Genomic DNA, 17,697 nt, shown 5'->3' with positions numbered 1-17,697 from the left:
CACCAACTGTGCGGTTGCTCCCTGCTCCTTCAGGGCTCATCTAAACTACACTAAAGTGTCGAAAAAGGATATGCAAATGCTGTGGGAATGAAAGTTGTTTGGACACGGCTTTTTCAGCGATCCCCCGAAGTGTCCTCTTTTGACACTTTAGCGTAGTCTAGATGAGCCCCCAGAGTCCTCCAGACAGCAGTCGAGCTGCTCCTGTGACTCTTGCCTGCTCCCCTGCTGAGGCTACAAGTGAGAGTTTGTATGTGCAGATGTTCATAAATCAGATGGGTCTGTACTTATTTCTACACAACAAAAAGATATATATATATATATATATATATATATATATAGGGCCAGATTCAGACCTGTTGCAATTAGTGAACTCAAATGGAACTGCACCCACTCACACCAGCTTTGAATTTAGCCTGTAGTTTAAATTAAAGAGATACTTGAAGAACATTAAGCATTCGGAGATCAATGAATTTCCACAAATCACATTAACTCAACCAATTCAACATGTCATCTGGAAGGCAAAGAGGAATTGCTATCTGTGCTATGTTGTGAAATGTCTATAGAATGTATATAAAACTGACTTAAGTTATGTGATTAATTAATGCCAATATTTAATCTTTCAGCTAACTAATCCTGGAGTCTGGATACATCAGAGAGGGAGCAGATACAGATACCGACTATAGTTAAATATTGAAGCAAAATGCAGGACAATGTAGCACTTTAAAGATAACAAGATGGTTTATTAGATGATGAGCTTTCGTGGGCCAGACCCACTTCCCGATCAAATAGTGGAAGAAAGTAGTCACAACCATATATACCAAAGGATACAATTAAAAAAAAAAAGAACAAATATGAAAAGGACAAATCACACTGCAGAACAGAAGGGGAATGCGGGGGGGTAGGAAGGGGGAGGAAGGAAGGTAAGTGTCTGTGAATTGCTGATATTAAAGGTAGGGAGAGTGGGATGTTTGTGAGTTAATGGTATTACAGGTGATAATTGGGGAAACTGTCTTGGTAATGGGTGAGAAAGTTCAAATTCTTGTTAAGTCCTTGTTGGCAAGTGTCGAATTTTAACATGAATGACAGTTCAGAGGATTCCCTTTCAAGTGCAGATGTAAAAGGTCTTTGTAAACCATCTTGTTAGTCTTTAAAGTGCTACATTGTCCTGCATTTTGCTTCAACTACCCCAGACTAACACGGCTACATTTCTATCACAGTTAAATATTGGTTTGTTTAATCTGCACTATTGGATGTGCTGTTGTGGGGAAGTACTACAAGTACTGCACTCTACCAGCTTTAATAGATCATTGATGATGGTGACTTAAAGTTTTGATTATTTCTGTTTTCCCTCAACATTAATTAGAACCTTTTCCTACATTCCTAAGTTTTGTTTATCTATAGATATTATCTCAGGGTAAAAGGTCATCTTGAGGACAAACTCAAGATGTAGCTTTAGGGATGTGAACAATGGCATCATGTTTCTCTTTTATTTTATTGATGCTCCTCTGAATTCCTGACTGTTTTAGGCCCATAGGGGGACAAGGCACATGAGGATGCACAGGAAGGAACAGAGTTTCCAGCATTCCTTCTGAATTTGGTTTTCTATTGGGAAGTTGATGCTATTCAGACATATGTCAGTGAAGGGGTTTTTGCACAAAACGGAAACGTCCACACTGCTTGTTTTTGCACAAAAACGGATCAGAATAGATTATGCAAATGAAGCACCACAAAATGCTAATCAGCACTTCATTTGCATTGCCTCTTCCAGCAAAACACGTAATGTGGACGTAGCCTCAGAGAAATTAAATTTTGGAACAGCATTGGGGGCAAAAAAAAAAAAAAAAAAAAAAAAAAAAAAAACTAACAGGCTTCAAGATTGAGCCTGAACATTTTATTGGGGGGGTGGGGGGGTGGTATGATGAGACTGCCTACAATGGCATATAGATGATCTGTGACTATTAGCAGCAAATATTCCCAGTATCCAGTTATGGGACATTAGATGGGGAGGGCTCTGAGTTACTATAGAGAATTCTTTTCTAGGTGTCTAGATGTTTGGTTTTGCCCACATGCTCAATGTCTACCTTATTGCTATATTTAGAATAGGGAAGGAATTTTCCCCCAAGGTCAGATTTCAGAGACTGAGGATTTTTCATCTTTTTCTGCACCTTAGGATACAGGTGACTTGCAGGTTTAAACTAAAGTTAAATGATGCTTCCTCTGTAACTTGAAGTTTTTAAATCATGCAACTCAGTCTGAGATTAGGAGTCTATTACAGAAGTGGGTAGGTGAAGTTTCTGTGACCTACAATATGCAGGAGATCAGATTAAATTATCACTATTGTCCCTTCTGGACTGAAAGTCTGAGTCTACATTACATGCTAACTCCTACCAAGTATAGGTACTCTGAAATAGTTTAATACTGTTGCTTTTTAATGCAATGTGTTCAGGTAGAGTCTATCAGATAAAGCAAACCATGACAGGCCATGACATTGCAGTTTAAATTCTGGAGAATTTCAATAATTTAAATTACTTGATTTAAAAATTATTTATTTAAATCAGGTTGAGGCTGGTTGTCATGATTACAAGGCAAGCTGCACTTAGATTCCTTTTAGTCTCTCTCAAATGCATCCTGTTGGTGAGTTGTTGCCACCTTTATGCCTCTGTCTCTGGGACTAACTATGTGATTTTATCACATGTAAACTGGATCTCTAAGCTGCAGAGCTGCTCTTTACCATCTGCATTTACCCACCAGGTTCAACTGGGTTTAGCACCTGCAACCTCCAGAAGCCTATGATATAGCAGCTGATTAAAGTGACTCGAAACCAACTTCTTCAAAACAAATAATTATTTACTCACTCTACCTACACAGTAAGCACAGCAAATAGATAAAACAAAATAAGGCCTAAATACATTTCCTCTTACCCAAACTTTATCTTTCCTTGCAAGCTTTAATGGGTTTCACTCAGCCCAGTAATCACCACCCCTGAGTTGGGGGAAACAGTGTGTTCTACTGAAGTGAGCTCTCGGGCTCCATCCCTGAATCCCCATCACTGCTCACTGACACTCACCAGGAAGTCCTCGGCTACTTACTCAACCCCCTTCATTATTCCTCTCCTTCTCTAGGCCAGCATTTTTAAGGTTTTATAATTCCCTTTTACCCTATTTTATCCTGGTAAGAGTAAACATAGTCATCTTAATTGGAGCCAGGCCAGAGATATTTGCCATATATGTTAGTTATAAAGTACCAGTGACAAATACCCCAATGGGTTTGCAATCTAAATGTTGCAGTTTTGTGTTAGTCAGGAGTCCCAGGAAGCAACATTTATTAGAACTAAAAATAAAAATAACTAATGACAATTTTCAGATGAAGGGAAATACAAAAGTGAACAAGTGGCAAAAAAAAACGCAATACAGTTGAATGTAAAAACTATCATTTTTTATAATCTCGGGTGTTATTACTAAAATAGAGGAATATATTATTTCAAAATGAGATTTGCCTTAATGTTCCACCATCAGGTTAAAAATGTGTGTTATAACATATGCAGTATATAAACATGAATATTCCCTTGTCTGCTGTGCTCACAAAATAGTACTGTTCTATAAAAAGGCAAAGCACTCAATGAACTTAGTCAAAAGCAACATTTTACAAATAATTGTTAAAAGAGCAAGTATTAAGAGTGCTACAAACATGTAATGTAGAGCTTTATGAAAATAAGTATGAAGTTAGGTAAGAGCTATTTGTTTAACCTGGATACAGCTCTATTTGCATTCATGCTGTTTCTGACTAAAATTACAACACAGTTTTTAATATGTGGATTGTGAAAGTGATTTACCTCCATGTATGGTTGTTACTGTTTCAATTTTGGGTCAAAACAGCCAAAATAAACTATTCCTGGAGACCCAAGCCCTGTTCCACCTTAAGAACTTCGAGTTTTTAGAAGACTACTTAGTAAAAGTCATCATATTGGCTTAATGTACTGGACAGCAACTAAATATAGTACTTATGTAATTAAATTGATTTATGCCTCATCTGTTGCAAAGGCTGGTTCCATTATAAAACCTGGAACTTCAGTCAGAAAGTTTATCAATCCATGTTCCAACTAGGAACAGATTTATTTGGGCACAAGCTTTTGCGAGTAAATAAAAATCACTTTTTCAGATGCATGGAGACAACACGTTTACTCACAAAAGCTTATGCCCAAATAAATCTATTAGTCTTTAAAGTGCCACAGGATTCCTTGTTGATTTTGCAGATAGAGATTAATACAACTACCCCCTGACAATAGTCCATTTTCCACTGTCTATAACTGACAAAGGAATTGGCTTTTTTATAAAGAGCAGAGGGAGATGCAGCATTTCTGATGTGAGGTAAAAATCTGCAATCTCTGGAATTACAGAAAGTTCTTTTGGTGACCTATAGCCACCAGCATATGTAATTTTCCACTGCTGGTACATGCTTCCATTGGTCTAACTCAGCTGCAAAAATCACTACAAACACATCAAGAACACAGAGGAGATGAGGTGCTCAAGGGGAATTCTGGGGAAGTATGACTCAGGTACAAGTTTCAACCACCACTATTACTAATATGAAAAGACCCATATTAGCTATCCTTCCAATCCTGGATGAAAAACATTTGGGGAAAAATATAACATTTGACCTGATAAATTATAAATTGGCAGTGTTCTAGATATACAGGGCGCCAGCACAAACTTGCAGAAAACACTTCTAATAAAAATAGTATCATTTTAAGTCATCATAACCAAATTGTTCCCAAAAGTCTTGTTAAACAGGTTAACCCTTTTGATTTCTGTAAAGAGAAAAAAACACCAGATGTTTTAAAATGAAGTATAGTTTTATCACTGATGTTCCTTTTGTTTGTTGTATTTTCCACTATTTAATTCTGTAATAAGTTGTTAATTTATATCCCTAAAAATGTAGAATGTTTTTTCTTTATATGATTTTTTCCTTACTATAACAAGCTTACTTATGGAAGTATCTTTAAAATACAAATTTCATTTACAGCAGAAAAACTAATTAACTTGTCTTGTATATGGTGATCTCATCATTTTAGCATCTGCTAGTGTTAAACTATTTGAGAGTCTGGTTTGTTCAGCTGCTGTGTCTGCAATTGATTACTTAGGGCCCTAGTCTCAAGGGAGCAGTCATTTTCTTTTTATAATTTACACTAAAGATACTGCACGTCTGCTAAATTCCAGACTGTATTTTGCTTTTCCTGTCTTACCATGAATACTTCCCAGTAGAATATCACCACCTCTTGAAGACAGAAATGAAGATTCTGCATACAGATATTTGGTTTTCAATAAACCATCTTCAGTAGAAATGTTAATAGATGTCCCCTGTAGTTTCTCTATATTCACACTCTGTAAGAGAAACAAGCTAAAATAAGCACTATGGAAACATGCCAAGACCTTCTGAGAGAAAACAGAATTACATGATATGCATTTACCCAGGGTGTGTTTATACTGCAGGACTTAACTCGAAATAAGATACGCAAATTGAGCTGTGTCAGTTGTGTAGCTTATTTTGAAATAGGGAGTGTCTACACAGCACTTATTTAGAAGCAGAGCACTCTTCCTCTGACTTTCCTTATTCCTTGTACAATGATGGTTAAATGAATGGAGATTGCCTATCTCCTAGAACTGACCCATGGAGTCCCAACCCCCTGCCTTCACAGCAAGACCAAGTCCCATCCCTGACAGATTTTTTTGCCCCAAATCTCTAACTAAATGGCCTCCTCAAGGATTGAACTCACAACCCTGGGTTCAGCAAGCTATCCCTCCCCCATCACTAGTTACAGAAGTCAGAGTAAGAAGTCTTCCAGCTTGACAGTATTTTTGACAGTATTTCCAGCATATAACTGACAGTCACAATCCTTTATAGCAGGAGACAATTAAGTTTCCACCTCCACCCTGATTTGTGACTGACTGGTAGCAGTTTGCAGTTGCCAGCTTTCACACGGCAAACGCCACTCACTTTCCCATAGCGGGGGCAGCTCTCAATCCAGTGTCCTTGAGTCACAGTGCTGGGGTGACCTCCCCACACAGTTCCACAAAGGTATATTTGTGCATCCTAAAGTTCTGCAGCTACCGCTTATCATCCCTTGCATGCATCACGACATGACCCCACTGCTCAGTGCTTGTTTCCCAAACCCAGTATTGACAGTTCACTATGTACAGCTATCCCATGAATGCCAGCAACAATCTTAATTTTTTTTTACATGGCACACAGAAAGACAGGCACCATGGATTCACTTTCTGTTTCATAGCTCATGAAATATATCGGAACCAGCCACATTGTGTTCATAATGCTGATCGCCAGATTGGTCAGCAGGTCAGGATCCATGCTTTCAAGCAGAGGTGGCAGGTGCATAGTTTACATAGGGTTGTTTAATAAAAGGCAGGAAACAAAGGTGGAAGCCTATGGAATGATTTGGGACAGAAAGAACTGCATCATAGGACTGTGATGCACCGCAGTCGGTTCCCAGACCTCCCAATGGTAGAGGATGGGGACTGGCGCATGGTGGGAGACTGACATGAACATTCTCTATGTTGATGCAAAAGCATCAACTGCAGGTGCACTCCACTGACAGAAGCAGAGTTGCATGAACATGCACAAGTGATGTAATTATACCACCTTACAATCATTGACAAAACTTAAGTCAATTGAATTCTGTTCAAACACTTCTGTTAGTCTATGAGGTGCCACAGGACTCCTCGCTGCTTTGACAGATTCAGACTAACACGGCTACCCCTCTGATACTTGAATTCTGTAGTGTAGCTATGCCTTCGTTTCTTGATGTTGCAGTGCTAGTGCAGCCAAAGCACTGGTGGCCAGAGTTCCTGCAAAGGTGCGCCATGCACAAAAAATCTTCCCCTGCCCACCTCCTCTGGAGAGCAGTGCAGCAACTCTCAAATGGCAGGTGTTTGCTCCAGTAAGCAAGCCGAGCTGAGATGGCATAGTGAAGGAGCCTCAGGGGTAGGGGACCCAGGACCTGTTGCAGCTGTGTGGCAGAGAGGCCTGCTCCGGTGGCCGTGGCTGCCACATGGCAGGGGGGATGGGACCTGATTCATGGGGGGGGGGGGAGGTCTGCTCCAGCAGTCGGGAACATGTGCTAATAAATTGGGTGCCACAATGGCACACATTCAGACCAGCGCACATGACCTCAATATTGGTGCACAAGCCAAAACTTACTCAGCTCATGGTTGGAAAATCTTAGAAGGAAAACTGCTAGTGGCCCTGGGCATTTTAAGCATCAGATCATTGACAGTCTCAGAACAGGACATCATGTTTAAAATATTGGTGGTCAGCTGAAACCCTAGCTACATTAGACAATATCATTGTTAATATCAGTGGAACAGAAATATAGGCAGCAAAATTTTAGGGAAATGACATCCTACTAAGCACAGAGCCTGAGCGTAAACTGCTGCAAAGCTGCTTTCTTAAATATGCAAAGAAAGCCTGAAAGTTCAGAGAGGTGTGAAATACAGATTGGACCTTGCTGGCCTGGGACCCTTGGGATCTGACTGGTCCCAAATGAGGGGATTTGCTGCACCAGAGAAGGTCCCTCCCCTCCTGGCCTGTGCTGTCACCGGGATAGGGCTCTAGCCTGTCCCCGCTGCTGCCTGAGTCCCCCCAGGGCTCTCTAGATGCTGCCGGCTTGCTGCTGCTAAGGCAGAGCACCCACGGCTGGAGCCCCACAGCTGCCTGGTTTCATGGCCGGAGCTCTCAGCCAGGTCCTGAACTGTTCAGCCACCTGTTTATGTGGCCAGGGCATAGCTTGTAGCCATCTGGCTCCGTGGCTGGGGCTGGAGTTGCACAGTCAGGGCTGGGGTGTAGGGCTAGGGCTGGAGCTCCACAACCAGGAACAGAGCTTCCTGGATGCTGCCGGGGCCAGAACTCGCTACTCTGCCTCCTGTCCTCCCCCCGCAACACACAGTGGGTTGGTGGTGTCCCCTAATGCACTCCTGAGCCGCTGCCAGACTTCCCTTTTCCTGGGCTCTGTGGTCCACGAACATCCAAGGTCCATGCAAGACCACAGTTAAGGGAAGTACAATCTATACCACGTTTATCATTATGGGTCATTAACTTCATGTGACTAGGTATATTTTTAGTGATGAATTGTTTATCTTGTACGGATTTTTGTCAGAGTATGACTAGTTTTTTATTAAGTAAATGTTATACAAGATCCTAGCAGTGTAAATTAGCTAATGACTCCCCATTGAAGTAAGTGGGATGTTTTCACCAGTCAGCCTACAAGAAATTCTTGAGACTAGTAGCCATTCTAAATGGCCACATCCTCCATGAACTTACCAATTTTTTTTTGGACTCAGTTATACTTTTTTAGATGCATTAATTCAGCCTTGCCTCATTTCACCTATATGCAGAGTCAGTTTTCTTTAGGTGGGCAAGTAAAATACCATTCATTCATTCATCAGTTCAGTATAGTAAATGGGAGTGAGTAGATTTCCTGACTAGGCAAATTTTTATGACAAATTTGTAATACTGTCTTAGTTTCCAAGTTTAAATAAAAAAATCATGAAGAAGCAAACCATACTTTCTTTTTTATTTTTTGCTCTCATTCTTTGTTTTATAAGCACCTTGACCATTTCTTCATTTTTGTCCAATGTTTTAGAAAACAACTCCTTTTTTGTAGCTGAAATCTTGGTGTCCAATTTCAGCCCAGAAGAAATTACAGAGAATAGCTAGAAACCCCTCACATTCCTGGTTTATAATGTAAATGCTGACAAACCCATAACCACATAATGATGACTACCACTAATGGAACAAAAGTGTAACAGCAGCACACATGGCAGATTAAATGCAGCCTGATTACTAACAGAAACTGCTATTTGAGAAAAGCTGAATATCGCTCTAAAAACTGGCTGCCCAAATACTTCATTAAGAAATGTTACTCTGTAGATAAACATGATCAACCAAATTCTTTTTCCAGTGTCACAGCTGTAAATTCATAGTAACTCTACTGACGACCTATGTAAGTTACTGTGGATTTACAAAGGCGTTACTGAGCAGAGAAGTCCTCAGCTATATTACAGGCATTTAAGAAAATATATTTCCAAATACTAAAAGCTGTATGAAATTATTTGAATGTTTTATTGCTTCAAAGTTATATTTTAGTACACCATTGATGTAAAAAATAGTAACATTTCCAAGGTTGAAATGCACCAATTGTATTACAGTAACTTTAGATGGAACATGACATGAATTGTCACTACAGGCTAACACATGAAATATGAATGTATCAGAGGGGAATCAGGCACAACACTGTAAAGCCAGTAACTCCAGAGACAAGTTATATTCTCAGTTACAGCAGGGTAAATTTGGAGTAATTCTACTGAATTCGTGGATGTAAATGAGAATAGATGATGACAAATGACTTACTTATATTAATCCCAGTTTACACCAACATATATGAGAAGAGAGCCAAAGCTGGCATGTTATAAAACAAGCAACTCTGCTTTGGCATAGGTCCCCTAATACTATAGTGAATCTTACTCCGTATGAAAATGCAAGGGTCCCAATCCCCTCAAGTGAGGCCCAGGTGATCTTAGCACAGGAAAACGACGATAGGGGCCATGGTAGTTGTAAACTATCTTTGTTACTCCCTCAGCCTCCTACACTGTCAGAGGCCTCGGAAGTGCTTTAACCTGGCCTCAGAAGAACAATGACATTAGCTAAGGATTATGACAGCGCCATAGTAAAGTCAAGCTGCATCCTTCTCCCAGAATACAGTATGCTAAAAAGCCAGGCTGAGGTGACAGAGTTCTCAGCTGTCTAGGACAGATTTAGAGCCCCTTTGTACCACTGAAGCACGGGCCCACATCTGGTCCATGGAGTGGAAGCAGTACAGAATACTGAAGGCAAACAAAGTACAATGGCATGAAACCTGCCTTATGATGCCATCTGCTGGAACATATGAATTATTTCTATCTTAAAACTAGTTTGCATTTTCAGTTCATACCATATGATTATTATTACATTACATTTGCCCATTAAGCATTTTACCCAAACAACTTTCCAGAAACATACAAGCCATTTTTTGCTTTAGTTTTGATTATTGTACACGTGGGGGATGCGGCAGACAAGAAGCCTGTTAGGTTGCTGGCTGATATCCTCCCAGGTAACCCCATGTAACCCAAACCCTCTTCACCCTCCACCCCTCACTCCCAGCTTCTTTCTGCACCCAACCTCCATCCTGAAACCCGCACCTCCTCCATTAATATCATGAAAGAGCATGGCCTATGACCACTTACGAAATTCTTGGAGTAGCCTCCCATCAAAAATTATTGCTCTCCCCTGACAAATACTTTATCTGATTTTCAGAAATGCTCAACTCTCCTTAACTTCAGTGGAAGCTGTGGGTGCTCAGCATTTTCAAATATCAAAACACTTTTAATTTGGAGCTTAAATATCAATTCAGATGACAATTTTAGGCACTCATATTTGAAAACACTGGACCATTTCACCCTAATATAAGTAAGCACAACTAAGCTGGAACTGACAGAGTTGCATCTACTTATTCCATAGTTAATTTGTTCCTATGTTAAAATAAAAGGAGACTGATTTTTATTTTTAATATTAATAAAAACTAGCATTTAAATCCACTATGGTAGAATTTACATTTATAGATTGACCTCATATGCAAACTTTAAAATGGAGCAAGTTAAATAGTCAAAGATACAAAAAGCAGTCTTATCACTAAGATATCAAATTTGAATCTTAATGTATTAAATTAACTGACACCTACTATATATTTGAGAGAGTTTGTAGGTCTGTTTGTTCAAGAACTCCTCCTAACTTGTAAGAGCTAGAACCACCAAATTCGATATACAGTTTCCCATCATAACTTAAAGCAAGGTAAGGGTTTGGTTGTGCCAGGAAAATGAGATGTGCCTGGGATAGGATTATTTCTTATAGAACAGAAAGAGAGGGCTCTGCTAAATAACAACCATATGGGTGCAGCAAGGCATATAAGATGGAAAGCAGGGACAGTTATACTATATAATGACCACAGGGGGGCAGCAAAGGGCCAGAGACTGGAACCAGAACAGCTACAAATATATAGTAGATAGCTGTCCCTTTCTCACTGGGGCAGCCGGAGGCAAGGGTGGAGAAAGGTACAGCTATCTACTAAACTCTCTCAAATATATGTCTGTCAGTCCCCCAGCCAGAGGACATGCACATACACTCCTCCTCCAGCTGTGCCCTCTGCAGCTGTAGCAGCCCTGGAGAGGAACTTCTCACCTGGCCCCAGCTGCTTCAGTGAGAGAGGGCTGGGGTTGTCCAGGGGCAGCCTGAATACCAAACCCTTCATCCGCAGCCCCACTCCAGAGCAATGATTTAAATGAAGAAAATAAAAAAAATAATTCAGCTAAGGACCCAAACAACGCTGGATAAATCTTTTAGTACTTTTTATAAAGACAAAGTAAGAAATCCTGAATTCTAGCCTTTAATCCAGCTGGGCTGGAGCAAAGAGGAGGAGCTGCCCAGCCAGCTGGCCGGGGTGTTCAGCCCAGGTGCACCCTTCCCTGCAGGAAGGAGGAGTTGGCCCCAGAGACGGCGTGCGCTGGGGTTTTCCTGCTCCACGATGAGAGGGTGCGGGGAGGGAGGGGGGGGAGGGTGACAAAGGAGTCCTGGGAGGAGGGATGTGCTGGGGACTCCCTGCCCCCACCGGCACCCTGCCCCCACTCCAGAACCCTGTCCCAGCACCCACTAGCACCCTTCCCCAGTACCATGTCCCCTGCTCCCACCAGCACAGTTGGGGCCACATTAGTGAGGCTTGGGGGGGAAGGAGGGGGCGGAGATTTTTGGTTGTTTTTTTTTTGTTTTGGTTTGGGGGTTTTTTGCATCTCCCTTGTGTGGCCCCAACTGACTTTTCTGTGAGTCAGTGACCCCTGACTCAAAACAGATTCCCCGCCCTTCTCATAAATAAAGACAATGCAGAAACTTTTTGTGTTTGACAGTCTTTTATTTAAAAATGAAGCCTGGCCAACAAACCCCTAATTGGAGCCAAGACTCCATCCAGCAGCAGCATAATAACATTCCTGCACCCCCCAGACCCTAGATCTGAGTCTATCATACACTGGAATCCCTGCCCTGTGGCCCTCACATACCCAAACCCAAATTCCTGCACCCTCACATCCACAAGCCTGTGGCTTGCTTAGTATCCCAACCTTCCATCTGACCCCAACACTTCCCAGCCTGGAGCTCCCTCCCCAAGCCAGTGTCCCCTTCTCCACCTCCTCCGGCATTCAAATTTCCTCCCAGAGCTTGCACCTCTCACCCCTTCCCACACTCAAATCCCTCTTTCCTGCCCCAGAGCCCACACATCCTGTCTCAACCCAGTGAGGGTACAGCTAGACTGCAAGAGTTTTTCCAGGATTCCAGAGATATCCCAGAAAAACTCTTTCCCATCCAGGGATGCATTTGTTCTTCTGTTTTTCTAGTGGAAGAGCAAACATGCTCTTTCAGTAACCCCTATATTCCGGCTTCCAAAAGAAGGTTTTTTTCTGACAATTGGTCCAGTCTAGACAGGCCAAATGTTGGAAAAACCTCTTCCTACAGAAGAATCGGGGGAAAAAAGTGGCAGTGTAGAGTGTATAAGGGCTGCGGACAGCAAGTGATGAAGAGGAGGAGAATAGAGAGGATGGGGCTTCAAGGAAGAGGTGGGGTCTTGGGGGAAGGATAGGGCGGTAGATCTTTGCTTGTTCTGAGTTTTAAAAAGTGAACTTGGGTGTAAAAAGGTTGGAGACAACTGCGTTAATGTATTCCTATGTCAAAACAGAACTAGTTTAAGGTACACTGTCCTTTTACTGCACATCAGCTGAGTCCACACAGTCAGTCAGTCAGTGCCCAATACATTAGAGTAGTGATGGGCAATCTAGGCTAGTGAGTGGGCCACATGAGTGGTCATAACCAAGACGGTCTCCTGAGAGAGGGTAGTTCTGCTAACTGTGCTTGCGAACCTAGAATTTGTGGAATTGATTTAACCATAGCAGCGCTCTGATTGGATACACAGGGAGCGTGCAGCTCTCAGTGTCAATTGTTGTGTGCAATCAGCATGCATCTCACTTCACATGCCCTTGCTTTGCATGCATATCACGTTAGCAGTAGGAAAAAAAATGTATGTGGACAGAAACCAGTGGAATCTGGCAACCTATGGTAAACAAAATGACAAAATGTCTTGGCCACACACAGAACCCCAACAGACCACAGGTTGCCTACCACTGCACTGAATGCATAAGAATTTACACCCCTCTGCTGTGAACAAGACATAAATATATGGAAAAGACAACCGGCAGGCAGGGTAAGAATGAGATGAGATGAAGATTAGCTGATCAGAATCAAGTTGCAATATATAAACATTTCTCAGCATTTACCTATATTACATTAGACAATCTGAAGTATAACAAGGGAGGACTTCACTTTTTGCTTACACTTTTCTTTGCTGCATGAATATCTGCATTTCCATGAAGAGTTCCCAAACAGATCACTTTGCCTCCTTTAGTTTCTACACAGATGTTATGGCTCTGAAAAAAAAAAACATATATATGAATCAAAATAGTTTAGTTCCAGGTTCTGTTTATTTTTTTTTTCAAACTACACAAATCAGCCTTGATTTGCAATCCTCAGCAATTCCACTTCTTGAGCTTCTTCTGGAAGACTGCCGAGCGTGGTAAATAGTTTTGAAGTACACATCTTTCAACTGTGGCAAAAACCAAACTAATTTTTCTTTCTGATTCAAGATATACAAAGATGGATCACTCTGCTCAGCTTTCATCTTGTGAAAGCAACTATTTTGGAGACAAATGGTGTCACTACCTTAAATGTGGAAATACAATTCTTTTTTAAAGTAAAAAAAATACCAAATACCATTTTAATACCAATATTTTGTGGCTGATCTCACTTGAAAACCTGTAATAACTGGGTTTCCAATAATGCCAAACTTGTGTTAAAATGTTGCACTGTTGTAGAGATCAGCCATTAGAAAGTCACTTGCTAATTTTCATTGATAGAAGTTGTAGATTTTAGGACTCAGGGCAAAAATTATTCAACTGCCAAGTTTTACCCATTTCCCTTTCTACTGATAAAGATTAGCCAGGAGACAGAGACTTAGTAAAACATCCAGCATGTTAGGGGGAAGAAGATTAAGGTCAAAAGCTTGAGAACAAGTAAGTCTCAAATAGAAGTGGGTGTAATTATCTTTCATATTTGTGATAATCTTTTCTATCACCCCTTCCTCAGCAAATGATATATTTACTACACTTATTCAGAACAGGCAGCTTCTGCTGAGATAGAAGTATCACTATGTAATGAAAGACCCACCAAGATTTCTTACTCCCCTCTCTTTTAATCTCCTCCTCAGGCATTCCTGGCTCCCAACCTAACTAGAAAACATATGAAGCTACCTTTGGATCTACTTATTCATGAAAAGCATACTAAAGGCATGCAAAGAAAACAAACATGTTTGGCTCACAAATTCAGACTTATGCCATACTATTATTTCATTCTTTAGGGTAGAACCAATGGATGGGTGAAACAATTAACTGCAGAAAAATGAAATAAGCATTGAGTTCTAAATATACAATAGTAATATTTAAAAAAGGATGAACATTTGGGCTTGTTCGCATTGCATCCTGGGGCTAGATGAAGTAGGCCTTTAACTCGAATTTGCAGATTATTATCGAAGGACTATTTCCTGCAGTTTTTACTCAGGCCAAAGTCTCCTGCATATTAGCCAATTTAGAACAAGGCATGCTAAAATTCTGTAATTAAACAAACCAATGTTTTTTTTGCCTCGTTCTTCATCGACAAGGTCAGTTCCCAGAATGCTACAGTGGGCAACAAAGTATGGGGAGGAGATGAACAGCTCTCAGTTGTAGAAGAATAATTTAAGGACTACTTAGAAGAGATGGACATGCACATGTCCTTGGGAACGGATCTGATACATCAGAGGATGCTGAGAGTGTTGGCTGATGGAAATGGCTGCAGAGCCATTGGCTCTGAAAACTTTGAAAACCTCAGTCAGTCAATGGAAAAAAATCACAGAGCAGGTCCTAGAGGAATCCATTTTCAAACAACTGGAGAAGAAGATCATCAGGAACAGTAGCATAGATTCATCAAGGGAAAGAACTGCTTGACCAACTTGATTGCCTTCTGTGAGGAGATAACTAGCTGGATGGATATGGGGAAAGCAGAGGACATGATATACCTTGACGTTTGCAAAGCATTTGATATAGTTTCCCATAGTATTCTTGCCAACAAATTAAAGAATTATGGATTAGACGAATGGGCCATAAAGTGGATAGAAAGCTGGATAGATTGTCGGGTTCAGTGGGTAGCGATCAAGAGTTAGATGTTTAGTTGGCAGTTGGTATGAAGCAGAGTGGCCCAGCGGTCGGTCTGTAGTTGGTTTTGTTTAACATCTTCATTACTGAGCTGGATGATAGGATGCACTGCACCTTCAGTAAAGTCATGGGTGACACAGACACACTGGAGAGTAAGAATAGGGTCCAGAGTTACCCAGACAATTGGAGGATTGAGCCAGAAGAAATCTGATGAGGTTCCATGGCAAGTGCTGAGTCCTGCACTTCCGAGAAAGAATCCCCTGCTCTACCACAGGTTGGGGAACAACTGGCTAAGTAGCAGTTGTGCAGAAAAGAACCTGAGTATTACAGTGAATGAGAAGCTGGATATGAGTCAACAGCGTGACCTTCCTGCCAAGAAGGCTAACAGCATATTGCACTCCATTATTGGGAGCACTGGCAGCAGATTGAGGGAAATTATTACCACCCTCTTTCACCATTGGCGAGGCCTCATATATACTATTGCACCCAGTTTGAGGCCCCTTACTAAAGAAAGGATGTGGACAAATTGGACAGAGTCCAGTGGAGGGCAACAAAAATGATTTGGGGGCTGGAACACATGACTTATGAGGAGAGGCTGAGATAACTGGGCTTATTTAGGCTGCAGAAAAGAAGAAAGAAGGGGGCTTTGGTAGCAACCATCAAGTACTTGAAGGGAGATTCTAAAGAGATGAAGCTAAGCTGTTCTCAATGGTAGCAGATGATGGAACAAGAAGCAATGGTCTCAAGTTGCTGTGCAAGAAGGCTAGGTTGGTTATTAGGGAAAACTATTTCATGATGAGGGTGGTGAAGCACTGGAATGGGTTACCTATGGAGGTTATAGAATTTCCATCCTTAGAAGTTTTTAAGGGCAAGCTTAACAAACCTGGCTGGGCTGATTTAATTGGGGTTAGCTCTGCTTTGAGCAGGGCATTGGACTAGATGACTTTCTGAAGTCTCTTCCCATGCTAATTTTCCATGAAAACAATGTGTTTCACACTTCTATTTTCCTAAAGAGAAACTAAATAAAAATAAAACTGCGCTAATTCAAATAAATTTACATTAACATCTGCCATACACTTTTTTTTTTTTTTAAAGAAATAACTAGTGCTATTTGGTTGCCACACAGAACTAACATGACACAGGATTAAGGAATAAGGTTAAAAAAAAAAAAGACAAGACAAGACAAAAAGTAAACTCACTTCTGACAAACACCACAGAAGTCACCAAACTAATGATGTCTCAAGAGGAACAAGTCTCAAAGAAGTGCAAATGTTAGGTCTTGAGGGACTGAAGAAGGAGGATGCTTACAATAGGGATGTAAAGGACTAGTCGACTATCCGATAAGCAAATGCTTATCAGATAGTCAACTAGTCGCCCTCCCCTGCCTTTATCAGATAGAGACAGCAAGGCGGGGGGGAGAAGTGGAGGTATTTAAAAGCAGCAATGCCGCATGGAGCCTGGGGTCAACTGGGGAGTCCCTAGCTGATGGTGTCAAGCAGCACTGCCACTTTGAAATTCAGGTGGAGCCAAGGTTTTGCGGAAAAACTTGCCAGTCTAGAGACAGCCACAGGGTTGTAAGGTTCCTCTCTACCACCAGCCTGTTGCACGAGGCAGCTTTGTCTATGCCTACCATAGGTCAAGCTCCCCAACACGACCAGCTATAGGCCACACAAGTATTCCTCCCTAGGCTTTGCAGGCCTTGCTGTTATTTTACAGGTTAGTGATTGCCATATCCAACCCACCAAGTGTCTCCCTGGAGTATTCTGTCCCCACTCCACTCGCATTATTTTGCTGCATCTACAGAAACAGTACACCCAAGCTTACCAGTTTTGCTTCAGATTTATTGCGTTTGTCATTCCCTACACTCCAAGATAAACCAGTTCCATCCTTTGTCTTTAGTCACAAACATGACACCCTCCTGCTCTCATTTTGCAGGTAGCTTAATAAATGTTTATTTGCATACAACACACAATAACCAAACGGCCAGAGAGGTGTCTGTTACCTTGGAAATACTCCTTTCAGCAGGAGGTTTGTCACCTCATAATAATCATTGCAAAGTATGTGTAAGACCAGACTGTTACTAACACGAGACCTCAGGTGCCACCCTTCAGTGAATTACTAGGCATATATCCTGAGAAAGATGTTACTCAGGTAAAAATCCTTTTTTAAAAGTACAGGCAGTCCCCGGGTTACGTACAAGATAGGGACCATAGGTTTGTTCTTAAGTTGAATTTGTATGTAAGTCGGAACTGGCGTCCAGATTTAGCCGCTGTTGAAACTGACCAGCAGCGGCTGAATCGGACACGCCTGG

At 41.3% G+C, this 17,697-nt stretch overlaps 1 protein-coding gene across 5 annotated transcripts in view; it reads right to left on the bottom strand.

Annotated features, from left to right (window-relative positions):
• Positions 1 to 17,697, bottom strand: part of FAM185A (family with sequence similarity 185 member A) — a 119,833-nt gene that overhangs the window by 89,485 nt on the left and 12,651 nt on the right. For all 5 annotated transcript variants that reach the window (XR_016349672.1, XM_075926844.2, XM_075926836.2 and 2 more), the window contains exons 3-4: positions 13,476 to 13,568; positions 5,243 to 5,381 (exon numbers count right to left, since the gene is read on the bottom strand). Coding sequence is in view for 4 of the 5 variants with exons in the window: in XM_075926844.2 (XP_075782959.2) it covers positions 5,243 to 5,381; positions 13,476 to 13,568 (232 nt within the window). In the remaining variant the exon portion in view is untranslated. The remainder of the gene's footprint in view (positions 1 to 5,242; positions 5,382 to 13,475; positions 13,569 to 17,697) is intronic.

Source organism: Pelodiscus sinensis, chromosome 1 (genome assembly GCF_052426305.1).
Source record: "Pelodiscus sinensis isolate ZL-2025 chromosome 1, ASM5242630v1, whole genome shotgun sequence".
Classification (NCBI taxonomy): Eukaryota; Metazoa; Chordata; order Testudines; family Trionychidae; genus Pelodiscus; species Pelodiscus sinensis.
This window is presented reverse-complemented; position numbering and strand designations above follow the sequence as displayed.